General features: G+C 52.7%; 1 protein-coding gene across 2 annotated transcripts; it reads right to left on the bottom strand.

The window, feature by feature from the left end:
- Window positions 1–2,339: 2,339 nt before the first annotated feature.
- On the bottom strand, window positions 2,340–18,470 carry Extl1 (exostosin like glycosyltransferase 1). 2 transcript variants are annotated; one of them, XM_034501791.2, is made up of 11 exons: window positions 16,890–18,470; window positions 10,476–10,566; window positions 10,147–10,254; window positions 8,822–8,920; window positions 8,012–8,144; window positions 7,723–7,829; window positions 6,204–6,293; window positions 5,504–5,590; window positions 4,813–4,973; window positions 3,736–3,904; window positions 2,340–3,567 (listed from the first exon to the last, which is right to left on the bottom strand). In XM_034501791.2, the coding sequence occupies exons 1-11, from the start codon at window positions 17,648–17,650 to the stop codon at window positions 3,385–3,387; spliced, it is 1,989 nt and encodes a 662-aa protein (XP_034357682.1). In that variant the 5' UTR covers window positions 17,651–18,470; the 3' UTR covers window positions 2,340–3,384. The 2 variants fall into 2 exon arrangements, with proteins under 2 accessions (XP_034357682.1, XP_034357681.1); XM_034501790.2 differs by having other exon boundaries at window positions 8,801–8,920; window positions 16,890–18,469.
- Between the last annotated feature and the right edge of the window lie 1,266 nt (window positions 18,471–19,736).

The following is a 19,736-nucleotide window of genomic DNA, read 5'->3' as shown; positions in this document are numbered from 1 at the left end:
TGTTTTACATGTATGAGTGTTTTGCCTTGCAGAATATATATATATATATATATATATATATATATATATATATATATATATATATGCACCATGTACATACTTGGTACCTTTGGAGACCAGAAGAAGACTTCAGGTCCCCTAGAACTCAAAGATGGTTGTGAGCCACCATGTGGGTGCTGGGAACTGAGGCCAGCATCTCCAACCCCTGAGCCATCTCTCCAGTCCCTCAGTCTCTGTTTTGTCTCTCAGGTAGCCCTGGAAATAGCCTTGCTCAACCTCCTAATCATCTTAAATTTAAAAAAAAATTGATTATTATTGTGTGTCTGTACACAGGTGTGAGCATGTGTGTCCCATGGTGTGTGAGCAAAGGTCAGAGGACAATTTCAGGAAGCTGGTTCTCTCCTTCCACTGTGGCCTCTGGGGGATGCAATTCCGGTCACCTGACCTGTCCTTTCCCCGGCAGAGACATCTCACTGGCCCTCTTGTCTCTGCCTCTTAAGTTCTGGAATTAGAGGTATACAATAGACATCTGGCCTTTTCACTTCGTAATTTTAGATAGCCCCGTTTAGTCTCCCACTCCCAGCCTCCTGCCTCAGCCTCCCAAGTAGCTGAATTCCAGCATGTACCATGTACCACCCCTGGCCTCCTTCCCTTTGAACTTCTCTCCAACTATAAAGAAAAACTATACCTTCCAGCACTGTCACATTTATTGAGGGTGAGGTCTGTGTACAACCAGTGTGGCCCTGGAATGGGGAGGGTGTACCCCTCCAGTCTCAACCAAATGCCACCCCTCAGCTTCCACCAGCCCAGGATCTGGATCCTGAGCATCACAGTGTGCCACAACCTTACACCTCTCAGGAGATGGTCATCTGGGACCTTCAGAGGGTCTCTTGTCCCTGCTCCTGCCTGCCTCCTGAGTGTTGGGACTATAGACACCAGATCTTCTTCTTCCTTTGTGCGCACACACACACTTACCTGTATGTGAACCAAACGTGGGTGCCTGTGGAGGCCAGAATCGGGTGTTGGATCCCCTGAAACAGGAGTTATAGGTGTTTGTGTGCCATCGAATGTAGGAGCTAGGAGCCCAGGAAGGGATCCTTTGTAAGAGTAGTAAGTGCTCTTAACCTCTGAGCCATCTCTAGCCCCCCACCCCCACCTTTCATTTGTATAGAAGTGAAACAGAAGGTTTAGAGAGGCTGAGTCCCACAGCTGTTGTGGGACAGATGTCCCCCATTACTGGGCTAATGACGGCAGGAGTTGAGACCTGCCTTGAGCTGACCGGTTAGCAGTGTGTGAACCCTGATTCCAACAATGCCTTCCACACAGGCACAAACAACCCCAGGGCAGTCCATCGTCTTGGGTGTCCAAGCCACCACTGCAAGGGTGCCTTCTGTCCCCGGGGCTGGCCCTAGCACCAGGTGCCCTTTCCATCCTTGGCAGGCTGCCTAGACTGCAGCTGTGTGAGTCCTCTCACCCTCAACTGCTCTTGACCCTGGGCCAGGCCACCTCCCCCACTTTAATCTCCAGTCCGCCCCTCTCCCCCCACTTGCACCTCAAAGCATCTGACAGCTCCCGGCTTTCATGAGGCGACCGGCTTTCCACACCCAGCTGTGACAGGCTCCAGGAAGGACCTGAGTCATGCAGGGGCCAGGAGTGAAGTTGGAGAAAGGGGGTGGGAAGCCTCAGGGGACAGCCTGTTCCAGCCAGCAACCTAGTCACGGGAGTTTCCACAGGGGCCGAAGCCATCAAAGAAGGAAAACACCGGATACCTTGGACTGGTTTAGACCCGCCCCCCCATCCTCACCGTCTGGAGTCACCCCAGTTCCACGCCACGCCCCTCGTTGACCCTGAACGCCCTGCCACACGGTGCAGCTGCTGGAAGAGTATTTATAGTCGGAGCGTGAGTGGGCAAGGACACGTGCTTTATTTCGGAAGCGATAATTCCAGTTCCAGGTGGATGAACCTAGGAAAAGCAGCCTCCCTTCCCCCACTCCACTCTCACCTATAGGACCCTGAGGACAGCCCTCTTCCCTGCGACCAGCCCATCTGCCAACAGCCTGAGCTCCAAGTGTGCAGGCCAAAGTGGAGTTCTATCATATTCCTCGAACGTTTTCATACTGGGGTCTGCACACACCAGTGACCCTCAGCTCGTCATTTTATCCGTAGTCTTTAACTCTATTCAGTCAGGCATTGTGGCTCATGTCTGCAATTCTAACACTTGGGAAACTGAGGCAGTAAGACTGCAGTGAGTTCCAGGCCCATCCTGGGTTACAGACTCAGACCATGTCTCGCCTCCTCCTCCCCTCCTGACCCCCCAAGTTCAAGAAACAGCCAGGCGGTGTAGTGTGTGAGTTTAATCTCAGCACTCGGGAAGCAAAAGGCAGGTGGATCTCTGTGAATTTGAGGCTAGTCTAGCATACAGAGTGAGTTCCAGGACAGCCAGAACTACCCAGAGAAACCCTTACTTAAAAAACAAAAACAAGCCGGGCGGTGGTGGCGCACGATTTTAATCCCAGCACTTGGGAGGCAGAGGCAGGCGGATTTCTGAGTTCGAGGCCAGCCTGGTCTACAGAGTGAGTGCCAGGACAGCCCGGGCTATATAGAGAAACCCTGTCTCGAAAAAACAAAAAAGAAAAAAAAAAAAAGAAAAGAAAAAAGAAAAGAAAAAAAAGAAAAAAAAAAAAAAAACACCCAAAAACAACAAAATGTCAAGAAAGCGAAATTCAAACCCTATTCCTTTGGAGGGAGAGCAGTGCAGCAGCTGACCTCTAGTGGTCAAGATCGGTAGTGCAGTGCCACTGGTCACCCAAGATCCGGGGTCTGCCATTGAGGCTGGCAAGCAACACCCAATCCAATGGTTATCTCCGACTTCTGGCCTCTTTGTTCACGCTTGATTGAGCCTGGAAATTCTGGTGTCTGCTTTCTACATGGACCAGCAACTCCAGAGTAAGGGACAGTGTTGTCTCGTGCACATTTTGCCAGTTCCACCGCGCTGGCAGTTAATACTTATGTAGCTATCGCTCAAATATTTGCAATGCACTTGCCAGACCCCTAAAGGGAGGAAGGCAGGATCCAATCTCCGGAGATCGTAGGCCGGTCCTGGGACCGGGTGGTGTACTCAAGGCCACTCGACTTCGAGACCACCAAGGAGGTGAGTGAGGGTCAGATGTAGACCATGCAGAGATGCAGAGAAAGGCATTTCTGGAAACTGGATCAGCCTATGCACAGGCCTGTGCGAAACGTGCCAAGCGCAACCCCACCTTGGCCGGGGAAGGTCCCGGGTCCGGCCCTCAGGGATCCCTGTCAAGATTGGCCAACCAGGACAGGACTTTGATCCGTCTCAGTTGGCTCTCTCGTGTCTAGCAGGCAGGTAGAACGCCTCGCCTAGGGCTTCTCTAAACTGCGGTACTTCTTGCGTTGCACTGATACCGGGTCCTTGAACAGCACCGGGTCCAGACGCACTCGAGAGGAAACCAGAGGCATGTGGCCGAACCCTGCTGCTAGACGGTTGATGCAGTCCTGATCCAGGGGCTGAGGCTCCGGCACTGGTCGTGGACCCGCAGAATCCTAAGAGGGGAGAGGGAAACGTGTCCGTGAGGTTTGTTTTTCTGAACCCTCACGCCGCTGCGACTAGATTTGGATCAGAGTGAAGAGACTCCGCCCTCTTCACCCCACTCCCCCACCCCCCATCCCGGACTTTCCTAGAGTGAACCAGCCCCTGGAGTCGCAGCTCACCATTGGAGCAGCCTCCGGGTGCTGTCTGCCATATGGCACCTTGATAGGGGGCAGTTTGGTGACGGTGGCTACCAGGAAATTCATCAGGACGTCAACACAGGTGGGAATCTCATTGGCTATGGTCCTCAGGGCCTTAGGCAGGGAGTGGGTGAAGAGGGTGTGGTAATACCTGTAAAATACATGGTGAGCCTTAGGTAGGGGGCTGGGACAGGCAGAGGCTGCAGGCAGGATCCATTTGTCTTCCTTTGACTGCAGACCCCAAATTTCCAAGACCTGTAGCCCACCCCCGAGCTCCTCATGGGTTACTCCTATCCTGGGCATGACCCACTCTCCATGTGCCTTGTGATTTAGGAGGTGGACAATGATTGTGTATCCCTCCAGTCCCTCCTTGGGGCCCTCTTTCTGTGCTCCCAAGTCTGAACTCTTGACAGAGCCAGACTTGATGGCAGGTGGAGTGTGAAGCCACCAAACATGGCTACCCAAAGACCAGCTTTAGGGAGGCTGTGTACTCCACACATGGGGGGTATCCCTGTATTCTGAGAGCTCCCTGCAGTGCCCCTGGTTAAAAAAGAAAATCTACAAAAAATTCCATGCATGATACATGGATGAGGTCTAAACAGATCAAAGACTCGCTTTCCAGAGGCCCCGGAAGCCAGGCCTGGTGAGGAAAAGCACCTGTAAGCTCAGCACTTGGGAGAAGATCACACACCTGAGGTTAGTCAGCTTAAGCTACATAGGGAGGCCTGTCTCCGAGTCAGGGTTCCACGTTCCTGGGGCTGACCTCAAGCTTACTACCCAGCTGACCCTGACCTTAAACTCCTTATCCTCTGGCTTCCTCAGGACCAGTGCTAGGATGACAGATATGTGTTATCATGTTCAGTTTGGGCATATTCAGTGTTAAGGTTAGAACCCACGTCCTAGACTAGTGCTCTTACCAACCGAGCTATATCCCCAGCCCAGCTCAATGACATCTTGTTTCAAAAAGCAAAAAATACCAATCCGGGATGATCCCTCCCACTCCAGGTCAGGACTGTTGCCTCCCGTCCTTTTTCCCTGCTCTGGGGCCAATGTTTGCACCTGTGGTAGAAGGCAGCCGTGGTCAGGACCATGGAGAATTCATTGGTCATCTCAGTACTGTAGGCCCAGCCACCCCGGGGTTCATCCCAGAAGTGGCTCCCTGTCAGAAAACCCACCATCCGCTCTGGAAAGGTTTGCCACACCACAAAGGCGAAGTCCACCTGCAGAGGGATGAAGTAGCTATGAGGAGGGGCTTCCTGACCAAAATCCTTATAGCCTATGGTGGTGAGACCAGCCTGACTGACAAAGGTTGGGCAGGACTTAGGGCACAGGGGATCAAAGCATTGCTTGAAGTCCTTTTTTGTTTGTTTGTTTGGTCTGGGTTTTTTGTTGTTGTTGTTGTTTTGTTTTGTTTGAGACAGGTTCCCCCCCCCCCCCCCCGCAGCTCTGGCTGACCTGGAACTAGCTCTGTAGACCAGGTTGGCCTCGAACTCACAGAGATCCACCTGCCTCTGCCTCCCAAGTTCTGGGATTAAAGGCATGAACCATTGCCCGGCTATACATGAAGTTTTACTAGAAGTTTAAGGTGAGTGTTTCTGGGGGGACTTGGAGGGAACTTGCCCAGCCAGGATCTGTGTTATACTTCTATTTGGAGACCACCACAGCAAGAGGCTGGCAAGAGCCAAGGGGGCTGAAGTGCCCTCGGGCTCCGTTCACATCATGCTGGACATCTCCTGGGCCCAGCCCTCACCTCACTGGTAGAAAGGGTGCTCTGAGCATCAAGGCTGAGGATGACATTGGTGCTGACGTTGGTGTAGGGGAAGAACCGGTCGCTGACCTGTGGGGGGGGGGGGTCAGAGGGAGTTCAGGGCGACTCAGCCATGAGAAGAACCCCTCAACACCCCCCACCCCCAGTAAGTATGAGCTCTTCAGATAGGTTGTAGGAGAGGGAGCCAGGAATACAGAAGCCTGCCCACAAGCCTAGATTAGTTTCCCCCTTGGCTCTAAAGGCCAAGTTCCCTCTACTAGATTTCACTCTTATTAACCCCCGATCAATAATTTGAAAGGATCTGACTTGGGGAGATGCAAGTTTCTTGCCTAGACGTGTTCAACCAGCACATGGTCATTTGGTACTTGTGCTGCTGTGCTGCCCAGGTTCCCAGCTCCCACCCCCTCCTAGCCCAGGGTGCTGCCTTCTCTGGTATTTTTCCACTGTATTTCCCAGGGCCAGAGAGGGAAGGGTGTTTGAAATGTGAACCCAGGACCCTGCACATAGTAGGCAAGTCTGTACCCCTGAGCCCGACACCAGCGTAAGAGCATCGTTCCAAATAGACCTGCAGCTAGAATCCATGGCCTGATCCCTTCAAACCCATATGAAGCTCCAGCTTGGCTTAAAACATCCTGTGGCTGTCGTCCCTGGTCCCCAGTGGGAGTCCTCCCGCCCCGCTTACCTTCCTCTGTCCCTCTAGGACTGTTAGGGGCACTGCTGTCTCGGGCCACCTGTCAGGGGGCGGCTTCTCACTGTTCCAGAGGATCAGGATCTGGGAAAAAAGGGGACTTGTCTGAAGTCTGAGATCGGATTAGAACGGGAGTCCTGAGGATGCTATTTCTTAGGGTGGTCGGAGAACAGGGAGCAGCTGCTTGTGATGGGGAAGGGGGGAGTCTCTGCTCCTTCATTACCTCCTTTGTTTGGTCTTGCCTCTGGCCTTACAGCAGGTAAGAGTCCTGCCTGATGGGGTGGTGGTGTATGCCTCTAAATCTAGCATTTGGGAGGCAGAGGGAAGCAGACCTCTGAGTTCAGGACTAACCGGGATTAAATAATAAAACTGTCTCAAAAAAATTTTTTTTAGTGTAGTTGCCCTAGACTGGGTTCTGATTGATTGATTGATTGATTGGAGACAGGATCTCTCTGTGTAGCTCTGGCTGTCTTAGAACTCACCATGTGGGCCTGGCTGGCCTTGAATTCCCAGTCTGCCTCCACCTCTGTCTTGTGTCACTACACTGGGCTCTGGGCCCTGACTTTAGATGCAGTCCCCATCTGCCCTCTGAGGCCTAACTCTTGTCATTTCCTGCTCTGCTCAACCCACACCTCATCTGCACAAATTCCCTCTGCACCTTGGCCTAGTAGCTTTGACTGAGAGTCAACCTGGATTCTCCTGTGTGTGGGGGGGTGCTGTTATTTTGACTGGTTTATTATTTTATGTGTGTGAATGTTTTTGCCTGCATGTCTGTGAGCCACATGCCTGTCTGGTTCCTACAGAGGTAAGAAGAGGTACTAACCAAATCCCCTGGAACTGGAGTCACTGATGGTTGTGAGCCATCATGTGGGTGCTGGGAGCTGAAACTGTGTTCTCCAAGATAACTAGTAGTCCTAACCAATGAGCCATTTATCCAGCCCTGCTTTTGTTTGTTTATTGTTTTATTTTCTTTTGTTTTATTGGTTTTGATACTGGATCGTGCTATGTAATTTTGGCTGGCCATATCTCACTCTGTGGCCTGAGGCTAGCCTGCCTTTAACTCACCGAGTTCCTCCTGCCTCAGCTCAAGGGCAGAATTACAAACAGGAGGGACCATACCTAGCAACCTGTGTTCTCTGGAAGTGAGATTGGACAGAGTTGGTTCTAGTAACCGCTGGCATTGTGAATCACGGGGAGGGGTTCTCTCCTGCCTAGCCTTTGGTCCACAGCACTTGAAGCCCCAGACCTAGACCCAAAGTGACCGTTGAGTGAGAGAATGAACGAATGAATGAATGCTTCTTTCTCCAGCCTCACCACAAAGTACCAGATCTCCAAGGGCTTCACCAAGTCTGGTGGTGTTTGGAGAAAGAACAAGAAACCTGGGACTTGAAGTCAGCACGAATCTTTGGAAAGAGTCCCTGTGCGGTCCCCCAGATGTGTGGTCATCTAGAGCCTTGCTCTGTTCTTTGCATTCACCCCGGATCCCAGAACCATAGCTGTCAGAGGGGCAGACCTGGGCACAGTGCTGGGAACCTGCCACCTCCTGGATAAGCTTCAGTAGGGACTCTCCAGAGTCCCCCACCCAGATCATGGCGGTGAAACGGCTCCCAGGGTTGGAGCCTGGAGAAAGGAGACACCGGTGTTAGGGGGGAGAAGGTGGAGCCCCTTGGAGAGTGACCTCTGTTGGGGGACCCCAAAGAACCAGAAGAGATGGAGTTTGAGAGATGGAGTATGCAGATGACGCTCGAGTAAATCTGGGGAAAGCTGAGGTTACCTCAAGCTGTCTGACCCCCAGGACATACCCAGTTGCAGATGATAAAAGGGGAAGTCTTGAAGGCTCGTGGAAAAAGTGGGTAGAGCCAGGAGTGCCCCTGGGGGGCTATTCCACATCAGTGAGGGGTGAGCCGATGCACCCCAGATCCGGTCCTGAATGATCTGTAGAAAGAGGAAGTGGATTTCAGGGAGAGTGTTTAGTGTGTGGGGTTCAGACAGCAGATTGTGGGTGGGACCTGAGGAAGGCCAGACCCTGAGAGGCGGGGCCCGTGGAGAGGTGGGGTTTCGGAGACTCGGGGCTTGAGGAGAGGCGGGGCCGAGGAGAGGGGTGTGGGCGGAGATAACTACCAGGGGCACCGAGCCCCACAGCTTTTCCTTCAGGCTTCTAGGATAAGGGACTTGGGTGAAGAACAGGTAGCTGAGTAGCCAGAGGCCAGAAGAGGCGACTTCTGCAGTGGGAATCAGGTGACAGACTCCTGGCTTTTCTTCCTTCCCTCATTCCCACAGACACAACTGTGGGGTCATGCCATTCTCTCGGGACTCAACATTCTGAAAATGCCAGGCTCTTTTGGAACCCAGCGTCCCAGATTGCTTCTGCCAGTGAGCATGGAATTCATTGGCCAACGTGGTCCCCAGAGGCAAGGGAAAGCTCAAGAGTGGAGAAAAACATGTGCCCAAGATCACACAGCCATGACTGATCCTTCCCTATTGCATGAGGGGGGGGGGGAACACAACACAGGAGGGAGATAGCTAGGAAGAGAAGGATGGAGAGGAGGAGGGAGCCCGGGGCCCTGCGGGCGAACCGCCCTCACCCTCACCTCCAGGGTGGTATGGATGACCTTTTCCACTGAGGAGAAGTAAGCGGTCCACAGAAACTGGGTCTGCTGGCGCAGGGCAAGAACCCGAGAAGGGAGCATTTCACGGAGGGCAGCCAGGATCTGGAGGAGAAAGAGAGGAGGCCTGAGGTCCGGCTTCCGGACTAACCCTGGTTAGAAGGTGTAGTCCTTCTAACCAGGACTTGGGGTTCTGGAAGCTTCTAGTGATGTGCACCCTGTGTTCAGGGTCACACAGAGCTGGTTTTCAGTGACACTGTGAAGTGGCACATACCTGTAAATCCTGCTACCCAGGAGGCTGAGACAGGGGGGATCTTCGCTCAAGACCAGCCTGGGCTACATAGGGAAGAGATCTTGTTTTAAAAACAAAACAAGAAGGTAGGAGTGACTGGGGATGTGTCTCAGTTGACAAAGAGCCAACACAGCACAGCATGGGCAAAGCCCTGGGCTCTGTCCCCAGCACCGCATAAACTGTCACCATGGACAGGCAATGACAGCATTCGGGAGCTTAAGGCAGGAGGATGAGATGTTGAAGATATTCTGGGCTGAATAGGGAGTCTGAGGTCGGCATGGGCTACATGAGATCCTATCCAAAATACCGAGGAAGTTGATAGTAGCTGTTACAAAGCCTCCCAGTCTCAGTTTCCCTGTCTGTGGAATGGGTGCATTAAAACATCTTGCTCTCACATGTGGTTGTTGTAAAGACTCAACTAGAAAATGCCCATTTAGTGCCATGAGGAGACTCCCTGAATGAACAGTGGTAGAACTGTGTGAGCATGTGTGTGTGTGTGTGTGTGTGTGTGTGCGCGCGCGCACACGCACAAGCATGTTCCTGTGTCTGTTTCTTTTTGAGAGGATCCCAGGCTGGCCTCAAACTTGCTATGTTGTTGAAAATGACCTTGAACTCCTGATCTCCTGCCTCACAAGCCCTATCGTGGGATTGTAGGTGTGGCCCCCAGTTAAAGGATGGCCATTGCTCACTTTCCTGCCTCTCTCCACCTAGCTCCCCAGACTTCTCATACAGCAGCTCACATAGATTCTTCCAGCCTGGGCAACTTTAGTTTCACCAGATGGAAAAAACCATGGCATCTTATCTATTTCTTTTCAGCTGAGCCTCAGAGATCTAACTTATCCCATTATATAGATGGGAAAACTGAGGCAGAAAATGGCTCAGAACTTGCTGGTGGCACCCTCCAGGGCCCCACCTTCATCTACGTCTATGAGAGCCCCAGAGGGAGGCAACAGGTATAGAAATGACTACTAGAAGGGGGCGGAGATCCTGGGGTCCCTCCCCTAACATGCCCCCCACCATGAGACAGACCCTGAGCTACCTGCAGTGGGAGCCTCTCATCAGCAATGATGGCTGCCTTGGTCCAGTCGATGACTTCAGAGAAAGGCAGCTCCCAGCGGGGGCTGAGGAGCACAGGGATGCAGCCGGCCTGGGGACAGGGCAGTCATTGGAGAGCCCAGCCCTTCTTTGTACACATTCACCCCACCCCAGGCCACCAGCAACCCCCCTGTTAAGGGAAAGGACAAAGAGGAGAGTATTTTTTTTGGGGGGGGGACAAGGAACCCCCTTCCTATGTGCATGTGCCCAGCATGTCCTGCTAGCTCAAGGGCAAAGGTGCAGAGGCTGGGGGATACTCAGATTGGGGTGTACCTGAAGGGCTTGGAGAAAGCAGGAGGTGGCAGATCGGTGGCCAGGGATGAGGCAGAAGGTGGCATTGGGAAGTGTCTCTCCTGGGTAGGTCCTGAGAAGGTACAGGAAGGTCCCTGGATACAGAGCCCGAGACACCTGCCCCTCACCCTGTATGGCAGCTTCAGTGGCCCCTGGTGACATCCCCACAGACCCAAGAAGGTAACCCTACTGTGTCCTCAGACACACAGCCATACACTGACAGACATAACCAAGAGCAGCGACCTGGCCTCTCCACTCCCTGATCCATGGGGATTCAGAAACCCTGTCTGCTAGGTCTACCTCTGGAGGCCTTAGGCTTCTCCCTTTTTCTTCTTTGTACCTCAGTTCTCTCGTCTGCAAAATGGGATGCCTGGATCTCCTATCCTTCCTTCCACTCTGACCTAGGCATCCCTCACCTGAGTGATGCCTACACACAGCCCCTCACCCTCACCTGAGTGACCCCCACACTCAGCTCTTCCCGCATTGGTAACCCAGCCATGAAAGGCTTCTCTGTACTGAGGTGGGCTGGGCCTCCAGCCTGGAACCGCACAGGAAGCTCTTGCCCGCAGCCCTGTGTTGGAGGACAGGCCTCCTCTGTTCCCCCTGCTCCTCCCCCTGCCCCAGGACCATGATCAGGTTGTGCCAGGGAATCTGTGAGGGAGGTCCCAGAGCCACAGCCCCTCAGAGCCACCTCTCTGGGGCTGCCAGTCTGGGGAACCAATGCCTACCATCCAGCTGGGAAAGAGAGGACCAGAGGGACCCATGGGTGCACACAGTCCTCAGTGTGGTGCATGAAGGGGACCACCCAAGACCCTCCTCAGCTGCTCTCTGCTCTGACCTCCAGCAGACACATCTGGGAGTATTGGGCAGTGCCTCTGAACAGTTGGGGAACCCGAGTCTCAAGAAGAGGGACCCGGCTGTGGTTAGAACCAAGCCGGGCCAACCCCTGGTTATTTCAGCCACCATGAGGGATATGTCTAGGGGTACACGGGGAGCCTCTGGAAGGAACCACAAAACAAACTTCATTCGTACCCCCATCACATCAAAAGCTACAGCACTGGCCAGCCAGGCCCAGCTCCCTCCAGTAAACTGTAAGGAATTAAAAGGCCCTAGCTGAAGACTCCAGGAACCCACAGAGAAACAGGGCCTGCTCTACAGATTGTACCCCTTGGCCTTTAGCTCCCCTCTGCATGTCCTCTCCCCTCATCCTGATGCCTTCTGCCTCACCCACTAAAGGAAATTCCTTTTGCTCTACAGTAGAGATCAGGCTCCATGTCACCTTCTTTGGGAAGTCCTCCTTGATATCCCAGCCAACCACCACCAGTTCTAAATGCTTTCCATGTATGAAGGTCTCTCTCACAGCAGCCGTCTGAGATGGAAACCACAGCTGTACCATCCTATCTGAGGTGAGGGAACAGAGGCCTGAAGTCATGCTTAGCTCTGAAGTAGCTCAGACTCCAAAGCCTCCCTCTGCTTCCCAGTGTACCCCTGATGTTCCTGTCTCCTGACAGAACTGAGTTAAGCCCAGGGGTGGAGGGTGCTGGGGGTTTGTGGGAGATGGTAGGCAGAGGTTGAATGAGTGGCTGTGTGGAGCTCAGGACAGAGTTACAGAGGGAACTTGTGTCTCTGTGCGCTGACCAAGAAGCCCAAAGATGTTCTGCTGTTTAAGGTATGCACCATAGGCCTAGGGTTTCAGAGCCCAGGGTAAAAGTCATGGCTCTGCCCGCGGTCATGGGGTTCACCAGGGCCTGGCCACCAGAGCCACCAGAGCCACACTGTGATTTCCATGGGTCCTAGGCACTTTAACCTCTGCTGTTACTCCTGCCCTGGGGGAAAATTTTATATTTAAAATATTAAAAAGTAGGCGGGCGGTGGTGGCACACGCCTTTAATCCCAGCATTTGGGAGGCAGAGGCAGGCGGATTTCTGAGTTCAAGGCCAGCCTGGTCTACAGAGTGAGTTCCAGGACATCCACGGCTACACAGAGAAACCCTGTCTTGAAAAACATGTGTGTGTGTGTGTGTGTGTGTGTGTGTGTGTGTGTGTGTGTGTGTGTATAAAGAGAGAGAGTTGAAATAAAAACAAATACTGTTAAATATCAAAACATTTTCTTTCACCTTAGCATTCAGATTTTTTTTTCCTTTTGAAGCTACTTTCCTGCACTATCAAAGTGTCCCTGGGCTCCACATGTCATCCAAGGGTTGGGAGCAGGGGCAGAGAAACTCGATTTACATTAAAAATGGGAGCTATCACCAGGGGTGGTGGCCCACACCTCTAATCCCAGCACTCAGGAGGCAGAGGCAGGGGGATCTCTGGGAGTTCAAGGCCAGCCTGGTCTACAGAAGTTTGATTTGTGGACCCATGGAAAGATGGAAAGAGACAACCAACTCTACAACTTTGTTTCCTCCCCCCTTGCCATCTCACGCACACACGTATGCACGCACAGGCCTGCACACACACACACACACACACACACACACACACACACACACACACACACGGGCACAAAACTAAACTTTCTAATGGGAAGGGGTGATGGGAAAATGGTTCAGCAGGTCAAACACTTGCTGCACAAGAAAGCCTGAAGAGCTGGCTCAGCAGTTTAGGGCACTTCTTGCTCTTGCAAAGGACCCAGGTTCCCAGCACCCACATGGCAGCTCACATCCACCTGTAACTCCAGTTCCAGGGGATCCAACTCCCTCTTCTGGTCTCTGAAGGTATCCTGCATGCATATGGTACACATAAACACATGAAAGCACACACACATATACATAAAAGAATAAATAAATATTTTCTTGGGTTTTGTTGGGGTTTTTTTTGTTTTTGTTTTTATTTTTTGAGACAGGGTTTCTCTGTGTAGTCCTGGCTATCCTGGAACTCTACTCTGTAGATCAGGCTGGCCTCGAACTCAGAAATCCACCTGCCTCTGCCTCCCAAATGCTGGGATTAAAGGCGTGCGCCACCACCGCCTGGCTTTTTTGTTTGTTTTTTAAGATAGGGTTTCTCTACATAACCCTGGCTGTCCCTCTGTAGACCGAGCTGGCCTCAAAACTCAGAGATCCACCTGCCTCCGATCAAAGGTGTGCACAACCATGGCCCAGTTCTAAAACCATAATTTTTAAGAGCCCAGACTCTGGATTCCCCAGCCCCCAGCTAAACCCATCTCACCATGAGATATGTGGAGATGGGCTCTCTTGGGCTAGCTGGCTAGCTAGACTAGGCGAACAGGCAAGGTCTGGGTTCAGGTGAGAGACCCTGCCTCAGTGTATAAGGTAAAGAGTGACTGAGGAATCGGCCATCAAATTTGGGCTTCCCCATGCACAAACACGCAAGTGCACATGTACTCCCCCCCACACACATATGTGTTGCCACATAAAGGTGAACTAGCATGCATGTATACACACCACAGGCATGTACAGAAATTTAAAAATAGAGAAGGGGCCAGACATGGTGGCCACATGCCTGAAATCTCAGGACTTGGGTAGTGGAGGAGGCAAGATCAGGAGTTCAAAGTCATTTTCATGCAGCCTGGCTATAAGAGACCCTGTTTAGAAAAATCCAGACAAACAAAAAGAAGAGGTAGGTAGGGGTACATATACCCTGACTGTACAGAGCTCCCCAGAAAAGAAAAGACACCTGAGAAGCTGCAACCAGTGCTCAAAGGAAGGGAGGAAACCTAGGTGGCCGAGCTAGGTGGGAGGGGGACTTTTGACTGTGTACCTCTTTGTACCATTGGAATTCTTCATCCTGTGAATGAATCCCCTATTCATAAAAATAAAGAAATTGTGATTTAAGTGGGTGGGCACTTATTCCAAGGGAACAGGAGCCTATTCAACCAACGTGGAAAAACACTCACACAGCGGAGCCAGAGTACAGTTGAGATTCCCAGCACCTCTGAGTGCTTCCTGGATCAGAAAACTGAGGGGCCCTGACATCCCCCCAACGCCCTGTGCCCTGGGGTGATGGGGACTGAGATCTCCTGTGGAGGATGCTGGGAGAATCAGCAATAACTGAGGAAGGTAAGTACAGCACCTTCCCCTGGAGAGCCTCCACCACCGCCATCACTGCCACCTGCCTGCCAGCCAGAATGTGGGACAGTGGTAGGGACTGAAGTGCCTCTTTCTCTGGCCAGCGCTTGTTTATTCAGGCTGTCTTCTGGGACTGGCCTCTCTCTCTCTCTCTCACCCTGTTCTGCTGTTTGGCCCAGGCAGCTGCCAAGTACTTCTGAGAAACTGAGGCCATCCAAAGACTACCTCATAACATACCTTGGAAAGAAAGGCATCATGGGAAATACTGCCCAGAGCAGAAGGGAGAGGCCCACACTTGTAAATCCTCACCCTCACCCCCCACAGACACCCAGGAGGCAAAGACAGCAGAATTACTTCAAGCTCCAGGCAAGCCCAGTAGACCCTGAGCCTTCCAGGTGGGCCAGAGAAAAACAGAAGAAAACCCAACAACACAAAGTATCCACACATAGTAATTACAAAATATCAACACATGTGTAATAACCATAGTCAGCCCAAAGAGGGACTTCCAGAGCCAGTGAGTGCATAGCTCAGTGGTACAGTACTTGCCTAGCATGTACATGGCCCTGGGGACAGTCCATAGTAACACAGACAGACACACATATACAAAGATGGCCACCAACAGCAATAGTAAGTTTTTAAGACTACAGTTTCAGCTGGGCGGTGGTGGCACACGCCTTTAATACCAGCACTTGGGAGGCAGAGGCAGGCGGATTTCTGAGTTTGAGGCCAGTCTGGTCTACAGAGTGAGTTCCAGGACAGCCAAGGCTATACAGAGAAACCCTGTCTCGAAAAACAAAAACAAACAAAACCAAAGACCACTGTTTCTGGTCACAGGAGAGTTCCTGTCAGGCTCTGGGTCTGAAGAGCTCCACCTTCTCAGGTCTCCAGAAGGGCTAGAGAGGGTGTGGGTGTGGGGCTGACAGGAAAGGCTCTGAGAAGGTCTCCAAGTGCCTTTGGGAGGGTAAGGATTCCGTTCCCTACAGATTCCCTCAGAGCCTCAAGCAAAGGCAGAACTGGAGCTTGGCCAGAGGAGTGAGTCCTGGGGGGAAGCTGAGCTCAGAATAGCCATGTTGGAGGGCAGGGAGGGAGACCACAGGAACACACAGAAAAAGAGAGACACCATGGGGACTATAAACTCTAGGACATGAAAAGGGAGCCCTGGGACCCACTGCCTGCACAACCTTAGAAGGAGACAGCTGACCTGCTGCTGGACACATAAAGGTCCAGTCATTAGACGTGACCAGCTTCATCACTGAAGTATGCCCCAGCACTGATGGAGGGAAGCCTCTACCACACACGGTCTCCATCCCCTTATGTCTACAAAAGTGTCCTCGAGGACAGGTAGGAAGTTCTTTAGATCGGACCTAAGTCATATTTCTAAGACTAGAGGCTGTTATTTCCTTGAGAGGTTTAAATTAGAGCAGCAGTTTCCAGCTGGGACCAGCTACCAGTCCCTGAGGCTCCCCTGAGGCCTGTGACAGGATTGCTTAAAACCCAGAAGCTCTGGCCAGGTGGCCATGGGATAAGTTACCTAATGTATATCCTCTTTAGAATACAGACACTTTAGCAACAGAAGTTAGAATTATTTTACTATACATAATAGTGGAGGGGGGGGGACAAAGATTGAGTGTGGGTGTCCTGTTCAGTAGTGTGAGTGGGTGGGGTACCCATGATGCCTTGGACCATGTGTGGATGCCAGAGGACAATTTCCAGGAATCTCTTCTCTTTCTAACTTGTGGGCTAAGGGGACAGGGCCCTCCAGCCCTCAGGCTTGGTGGCAAGTACCTTTGCCTACTTGGCCATCTCTCTACCTTCAGGGTCTCTCACCAATCCTGAAACTCACCCACTCAGCTAAGCTGGTTGGCCACGAGCTCTAGGAATCCTCCTGTCTGTACCTACTCAACCCTGGACTGTCTTCTGGGGTGAGGGTAGGGGTGGGGCTTGAACGCCTGTCTCTGTAAGGTAAACACCTTAAGACTGATCTACCTCTCCCTACCCACACCATTGTTTATGGGGGTGCTAACACCAAGTGAGTGGTATACAAATGTCTGTTACATAAAACGTTAGAGTAGGAGGGACCAGCATACCAGGAAGAGGTGGGAGTGGGAGGCAGTCTTGGTTTCTATGATCCCCAAGGGAGAATTCCAAAAATCTGCCTTTCATGCCCTTGGAGACAAATCATTCCCGTCTTGGTGGAGGTCCGGTCTGTTGTCTTAACGCTATCTCTCCTCCTGCGGCTGAGACTGGTTTGTCCCCACAGGATGTCACTCTTAACCCTTTACTACATCCTCTAGTCGTGCTCCTGTGGCAGCTGCCTCCCACTCGAGTTCCCTCCCACTCAGCAGCTCCCCAAGGATAGGTTTACTTACTGCCGGGGTTCAGGCTCTTGCTCACAGTGCCTGTTCCAGGGGCAGGCTGAGGCGTGGGTGCTTGCTATCCGCCACCTGCCTCTCTCCTCGGCCACAGCCAGTAAGGTGGCCCCAGGCTGGGGGCTGTACTGCTGCAGCCTGCCGGGAGCCCCACCTTGCAATGGGTGAGCTTCAGGAAGATACGGGAGCGCTATATCGAAGCCTGGTCGGAAGATGTCCGAGGAGGGGCTGGCCTCAGCTACCATCGCCTGTCCCAGCCTGGTGCAAGGGGCTGGGTAGAGACTGAGCACCAGATGGTTCCGGCCTCTGTTCCAGTTCGGAGGCAGGGGCCCGCATGCTCCTCTCCGGTCCTGGCTGGGGAGGAAGAGGAGAAGGCAAGCCTCTGCTGGGCTGAGGGCATAGTAGCGGGAGCCTTCCAAGGAGTCCAGGATCCTGCGCTGAGCCTCAGTGGTCGGACCAGTCGGGGAGTGCACAAAGATCTTGAGGACCTTTCCCTTACATTTGGAGGTGTCAAAGCAGGCTCCCCAGGTGCAGCTGCTCCCCCGGGAGACCTGAGGGAGCTGTGGGACATCTTCTGGGTTCGTCTCAGACTGGGAGAAACTCCGTAGGAAGGCAGCATCCAGCCAGCGGGGCCAGCCTTGGGAGCGCCCTGGAAGAGGACCGGGCGACACTACCAGACGAAGGGGGAAGACTCCTAGGAGGATGAGGAGGAGCCAGAAGGCTGACAATGCCAGCCAGAAGGACTTTCTTCTCCACAGCATGTGGCCACCCACTGCAAGGGCTAGAAGGAAGTTAGGAATTTCTGTAGCAAGTGAGGAAGGAGGTGACCCCAGGCAGGAGATCGGAGCTGGGAATCAGCCTTCTAGTCCAGCGCTCCATTGAAGGCAGGCTCCCTGCCTAAGTTTGAGCAACCATTGGCCACCTGTGGGATTGACCCCTCGTGGGAGTTCCAGGGAGGCTCTGGCTTTCTAAATTTGCCTTCCCACTCTCCGATTGCTGTCTCTGCCTTCCCACAGCCTAGCCAGCCTTTGCCCTCTCATCAGGGCCTCTGTCCTGGGCCACTGCTCGGGCTGATGCAATCCTTGTCCAGACCACAAGACCGTGTCCATCGGCGCTCGGGGCTGCACCCCTGACCTTGCCCTTGACCCAGAGGCAGGCTATCTGCCAGACGATGGAGAACTGTCTGGGTTCATGGGGGGTCGGTAGCGATGGGGGGTGGCCAAGGATGATGTGGAAGGAGGCAGGTTTGGCTTCTCCCACTCTTCCTTCTGCCCCCAAATCCCTTGAAAAACCCTGGCTACCCCTGTGCTTGGTGGCTGGCGTTCTGTGGCAGAGCTATAAATAGACCTTGTGTCAATGTGGGCCACCAGAGCCGGCTGAGGTTGGAGCCTGAGTGCATCCCATGCCTACTGCTTGGGAGATGAGAAGATTCGAGTGCTGCTCTTCTTTCCCTCAGCTATGGCCCCTAACCCAGGCAGCTGCCCTGCACCCTCCGGCTGGGAGCTGTCACAGGGCAGAGGTCAAGACCTACGCTCCGAATTCCTGCTCCTGCCCCACAAGTCCTGCCGGCAGCTCCAGGTCCCACTCCAGAAGGTATCTGGTCGGTCCAGATCGCTTTCGCAGCCCGCAGCCTGGCCCCGCCCCCGCCAACTCCGATTGGCTCCTGGCTAGGAGGCAGGGTCTCCACTTAACCCCTTGCAATCTCTCTAGCTGGGGTACCGTTTCCTTTCGTTTTCCGTGTTTTTGAGAAAGGGGGTGGGGGCGGGGTGTCTCCTGTAGCCCCGGTTAGTTTCAAACCCACTTTATAACCAAGGACCTTGAGTTTCTGATCATCCTGTCTTCACCTCCGAATGCTCGGATTCCAGCTCTGTGCCATCACGCCTGGCTCTGGAAGATTAGTGATGGTCAGGAGGGCACCACACCTCACTGGTGGCCCTGGACTGACAGTTTGTTTCTCTTCAAGGTCTTTACCAGTGATCCAAAGTAGACATTTATCTGTCTTTTCCCCCTTTCATTATTATTATCATTATATAGTTTTAAAATTGATTTTGTAGTACTGGGAGTAGAACCCAGGGCTTTGTGCACGTTAGACAAGTGTTCTATCGCTGAACTACGTCACTAGCTCTTTTTTCTCTTTTACTATTAAAAAAAAGTGAAGCTCAGAGAGGGGACTGACTCTCCCTAAGGTGACCCAGTTTAGATGTGTCCAGGAGAAGATTTGAACTCAGAGCCTGGCCTGATGGGACCTCTACTTGTCCCCGGAGCCACTGAATGGAGCTGGGCAGTGGCTGCCTGCATCTGTAAAATGGACTACCAGCATCCTCCTTGGAGGGTTGCTAAGGTAAGTCCTAGAAGAGACCTTGGTGGGGTTGTCCTTCCACAAGGAGGTAAGTATCCTTCTGCTGACCAGGGAGGTCTGCTGATTTGTAAGGTAAACATGTTCTTCTCAGTGAGGGCAGGTCACAGCCATGTGTACAGCAGCATCCTCAAAAATGGGAAGAAGAAATTGGTGCCGGGCGGTGGTGGTGCACGCCTTTAATCCCAGCACTTAGGAGGCAGAGGCAGGCGGATTTCTGAGTTCGAGGCCAGCCTGGTCTACAGAGTGAGTTCCAGGACAGCCAGGACTACACAGAGAAACCCTGTCTCGAAAAACAAAAACAAAAACAAAACAAAACAAAACAAAAAATTGGCCTCTTGGCACTAAGAGGCTGTTCGATCCTGATATCTGCTCAGGCAAACCGCAAGCCTTCTCATTCGGAAGACAGGTGCTGGCATGCGCTGTTGTCATTCTACCATGCTCTGTAGAATGTAGGAAGTTGTCATGACTCTCCTGAGTCAGAGCCAGGA

This window comes from Arvicanthis niloticus, chromosome 5 (assembly GCF_011762505.2).
Source record: "Arvicanthis niloticus isolate mArvNil1 chromosome 5, mArvNil1.pat.X, whole genome shotgun sequence".
Lineage (NCBI taxonomy): Eukaryota > Metazoa > Chordata > Mammalia > Rodentia > Muridae > Arvicanthis > Arvicanthis niloticus.
This window is presented reverse-complemented; position numbering and strand designations above follow the sequence as displayed.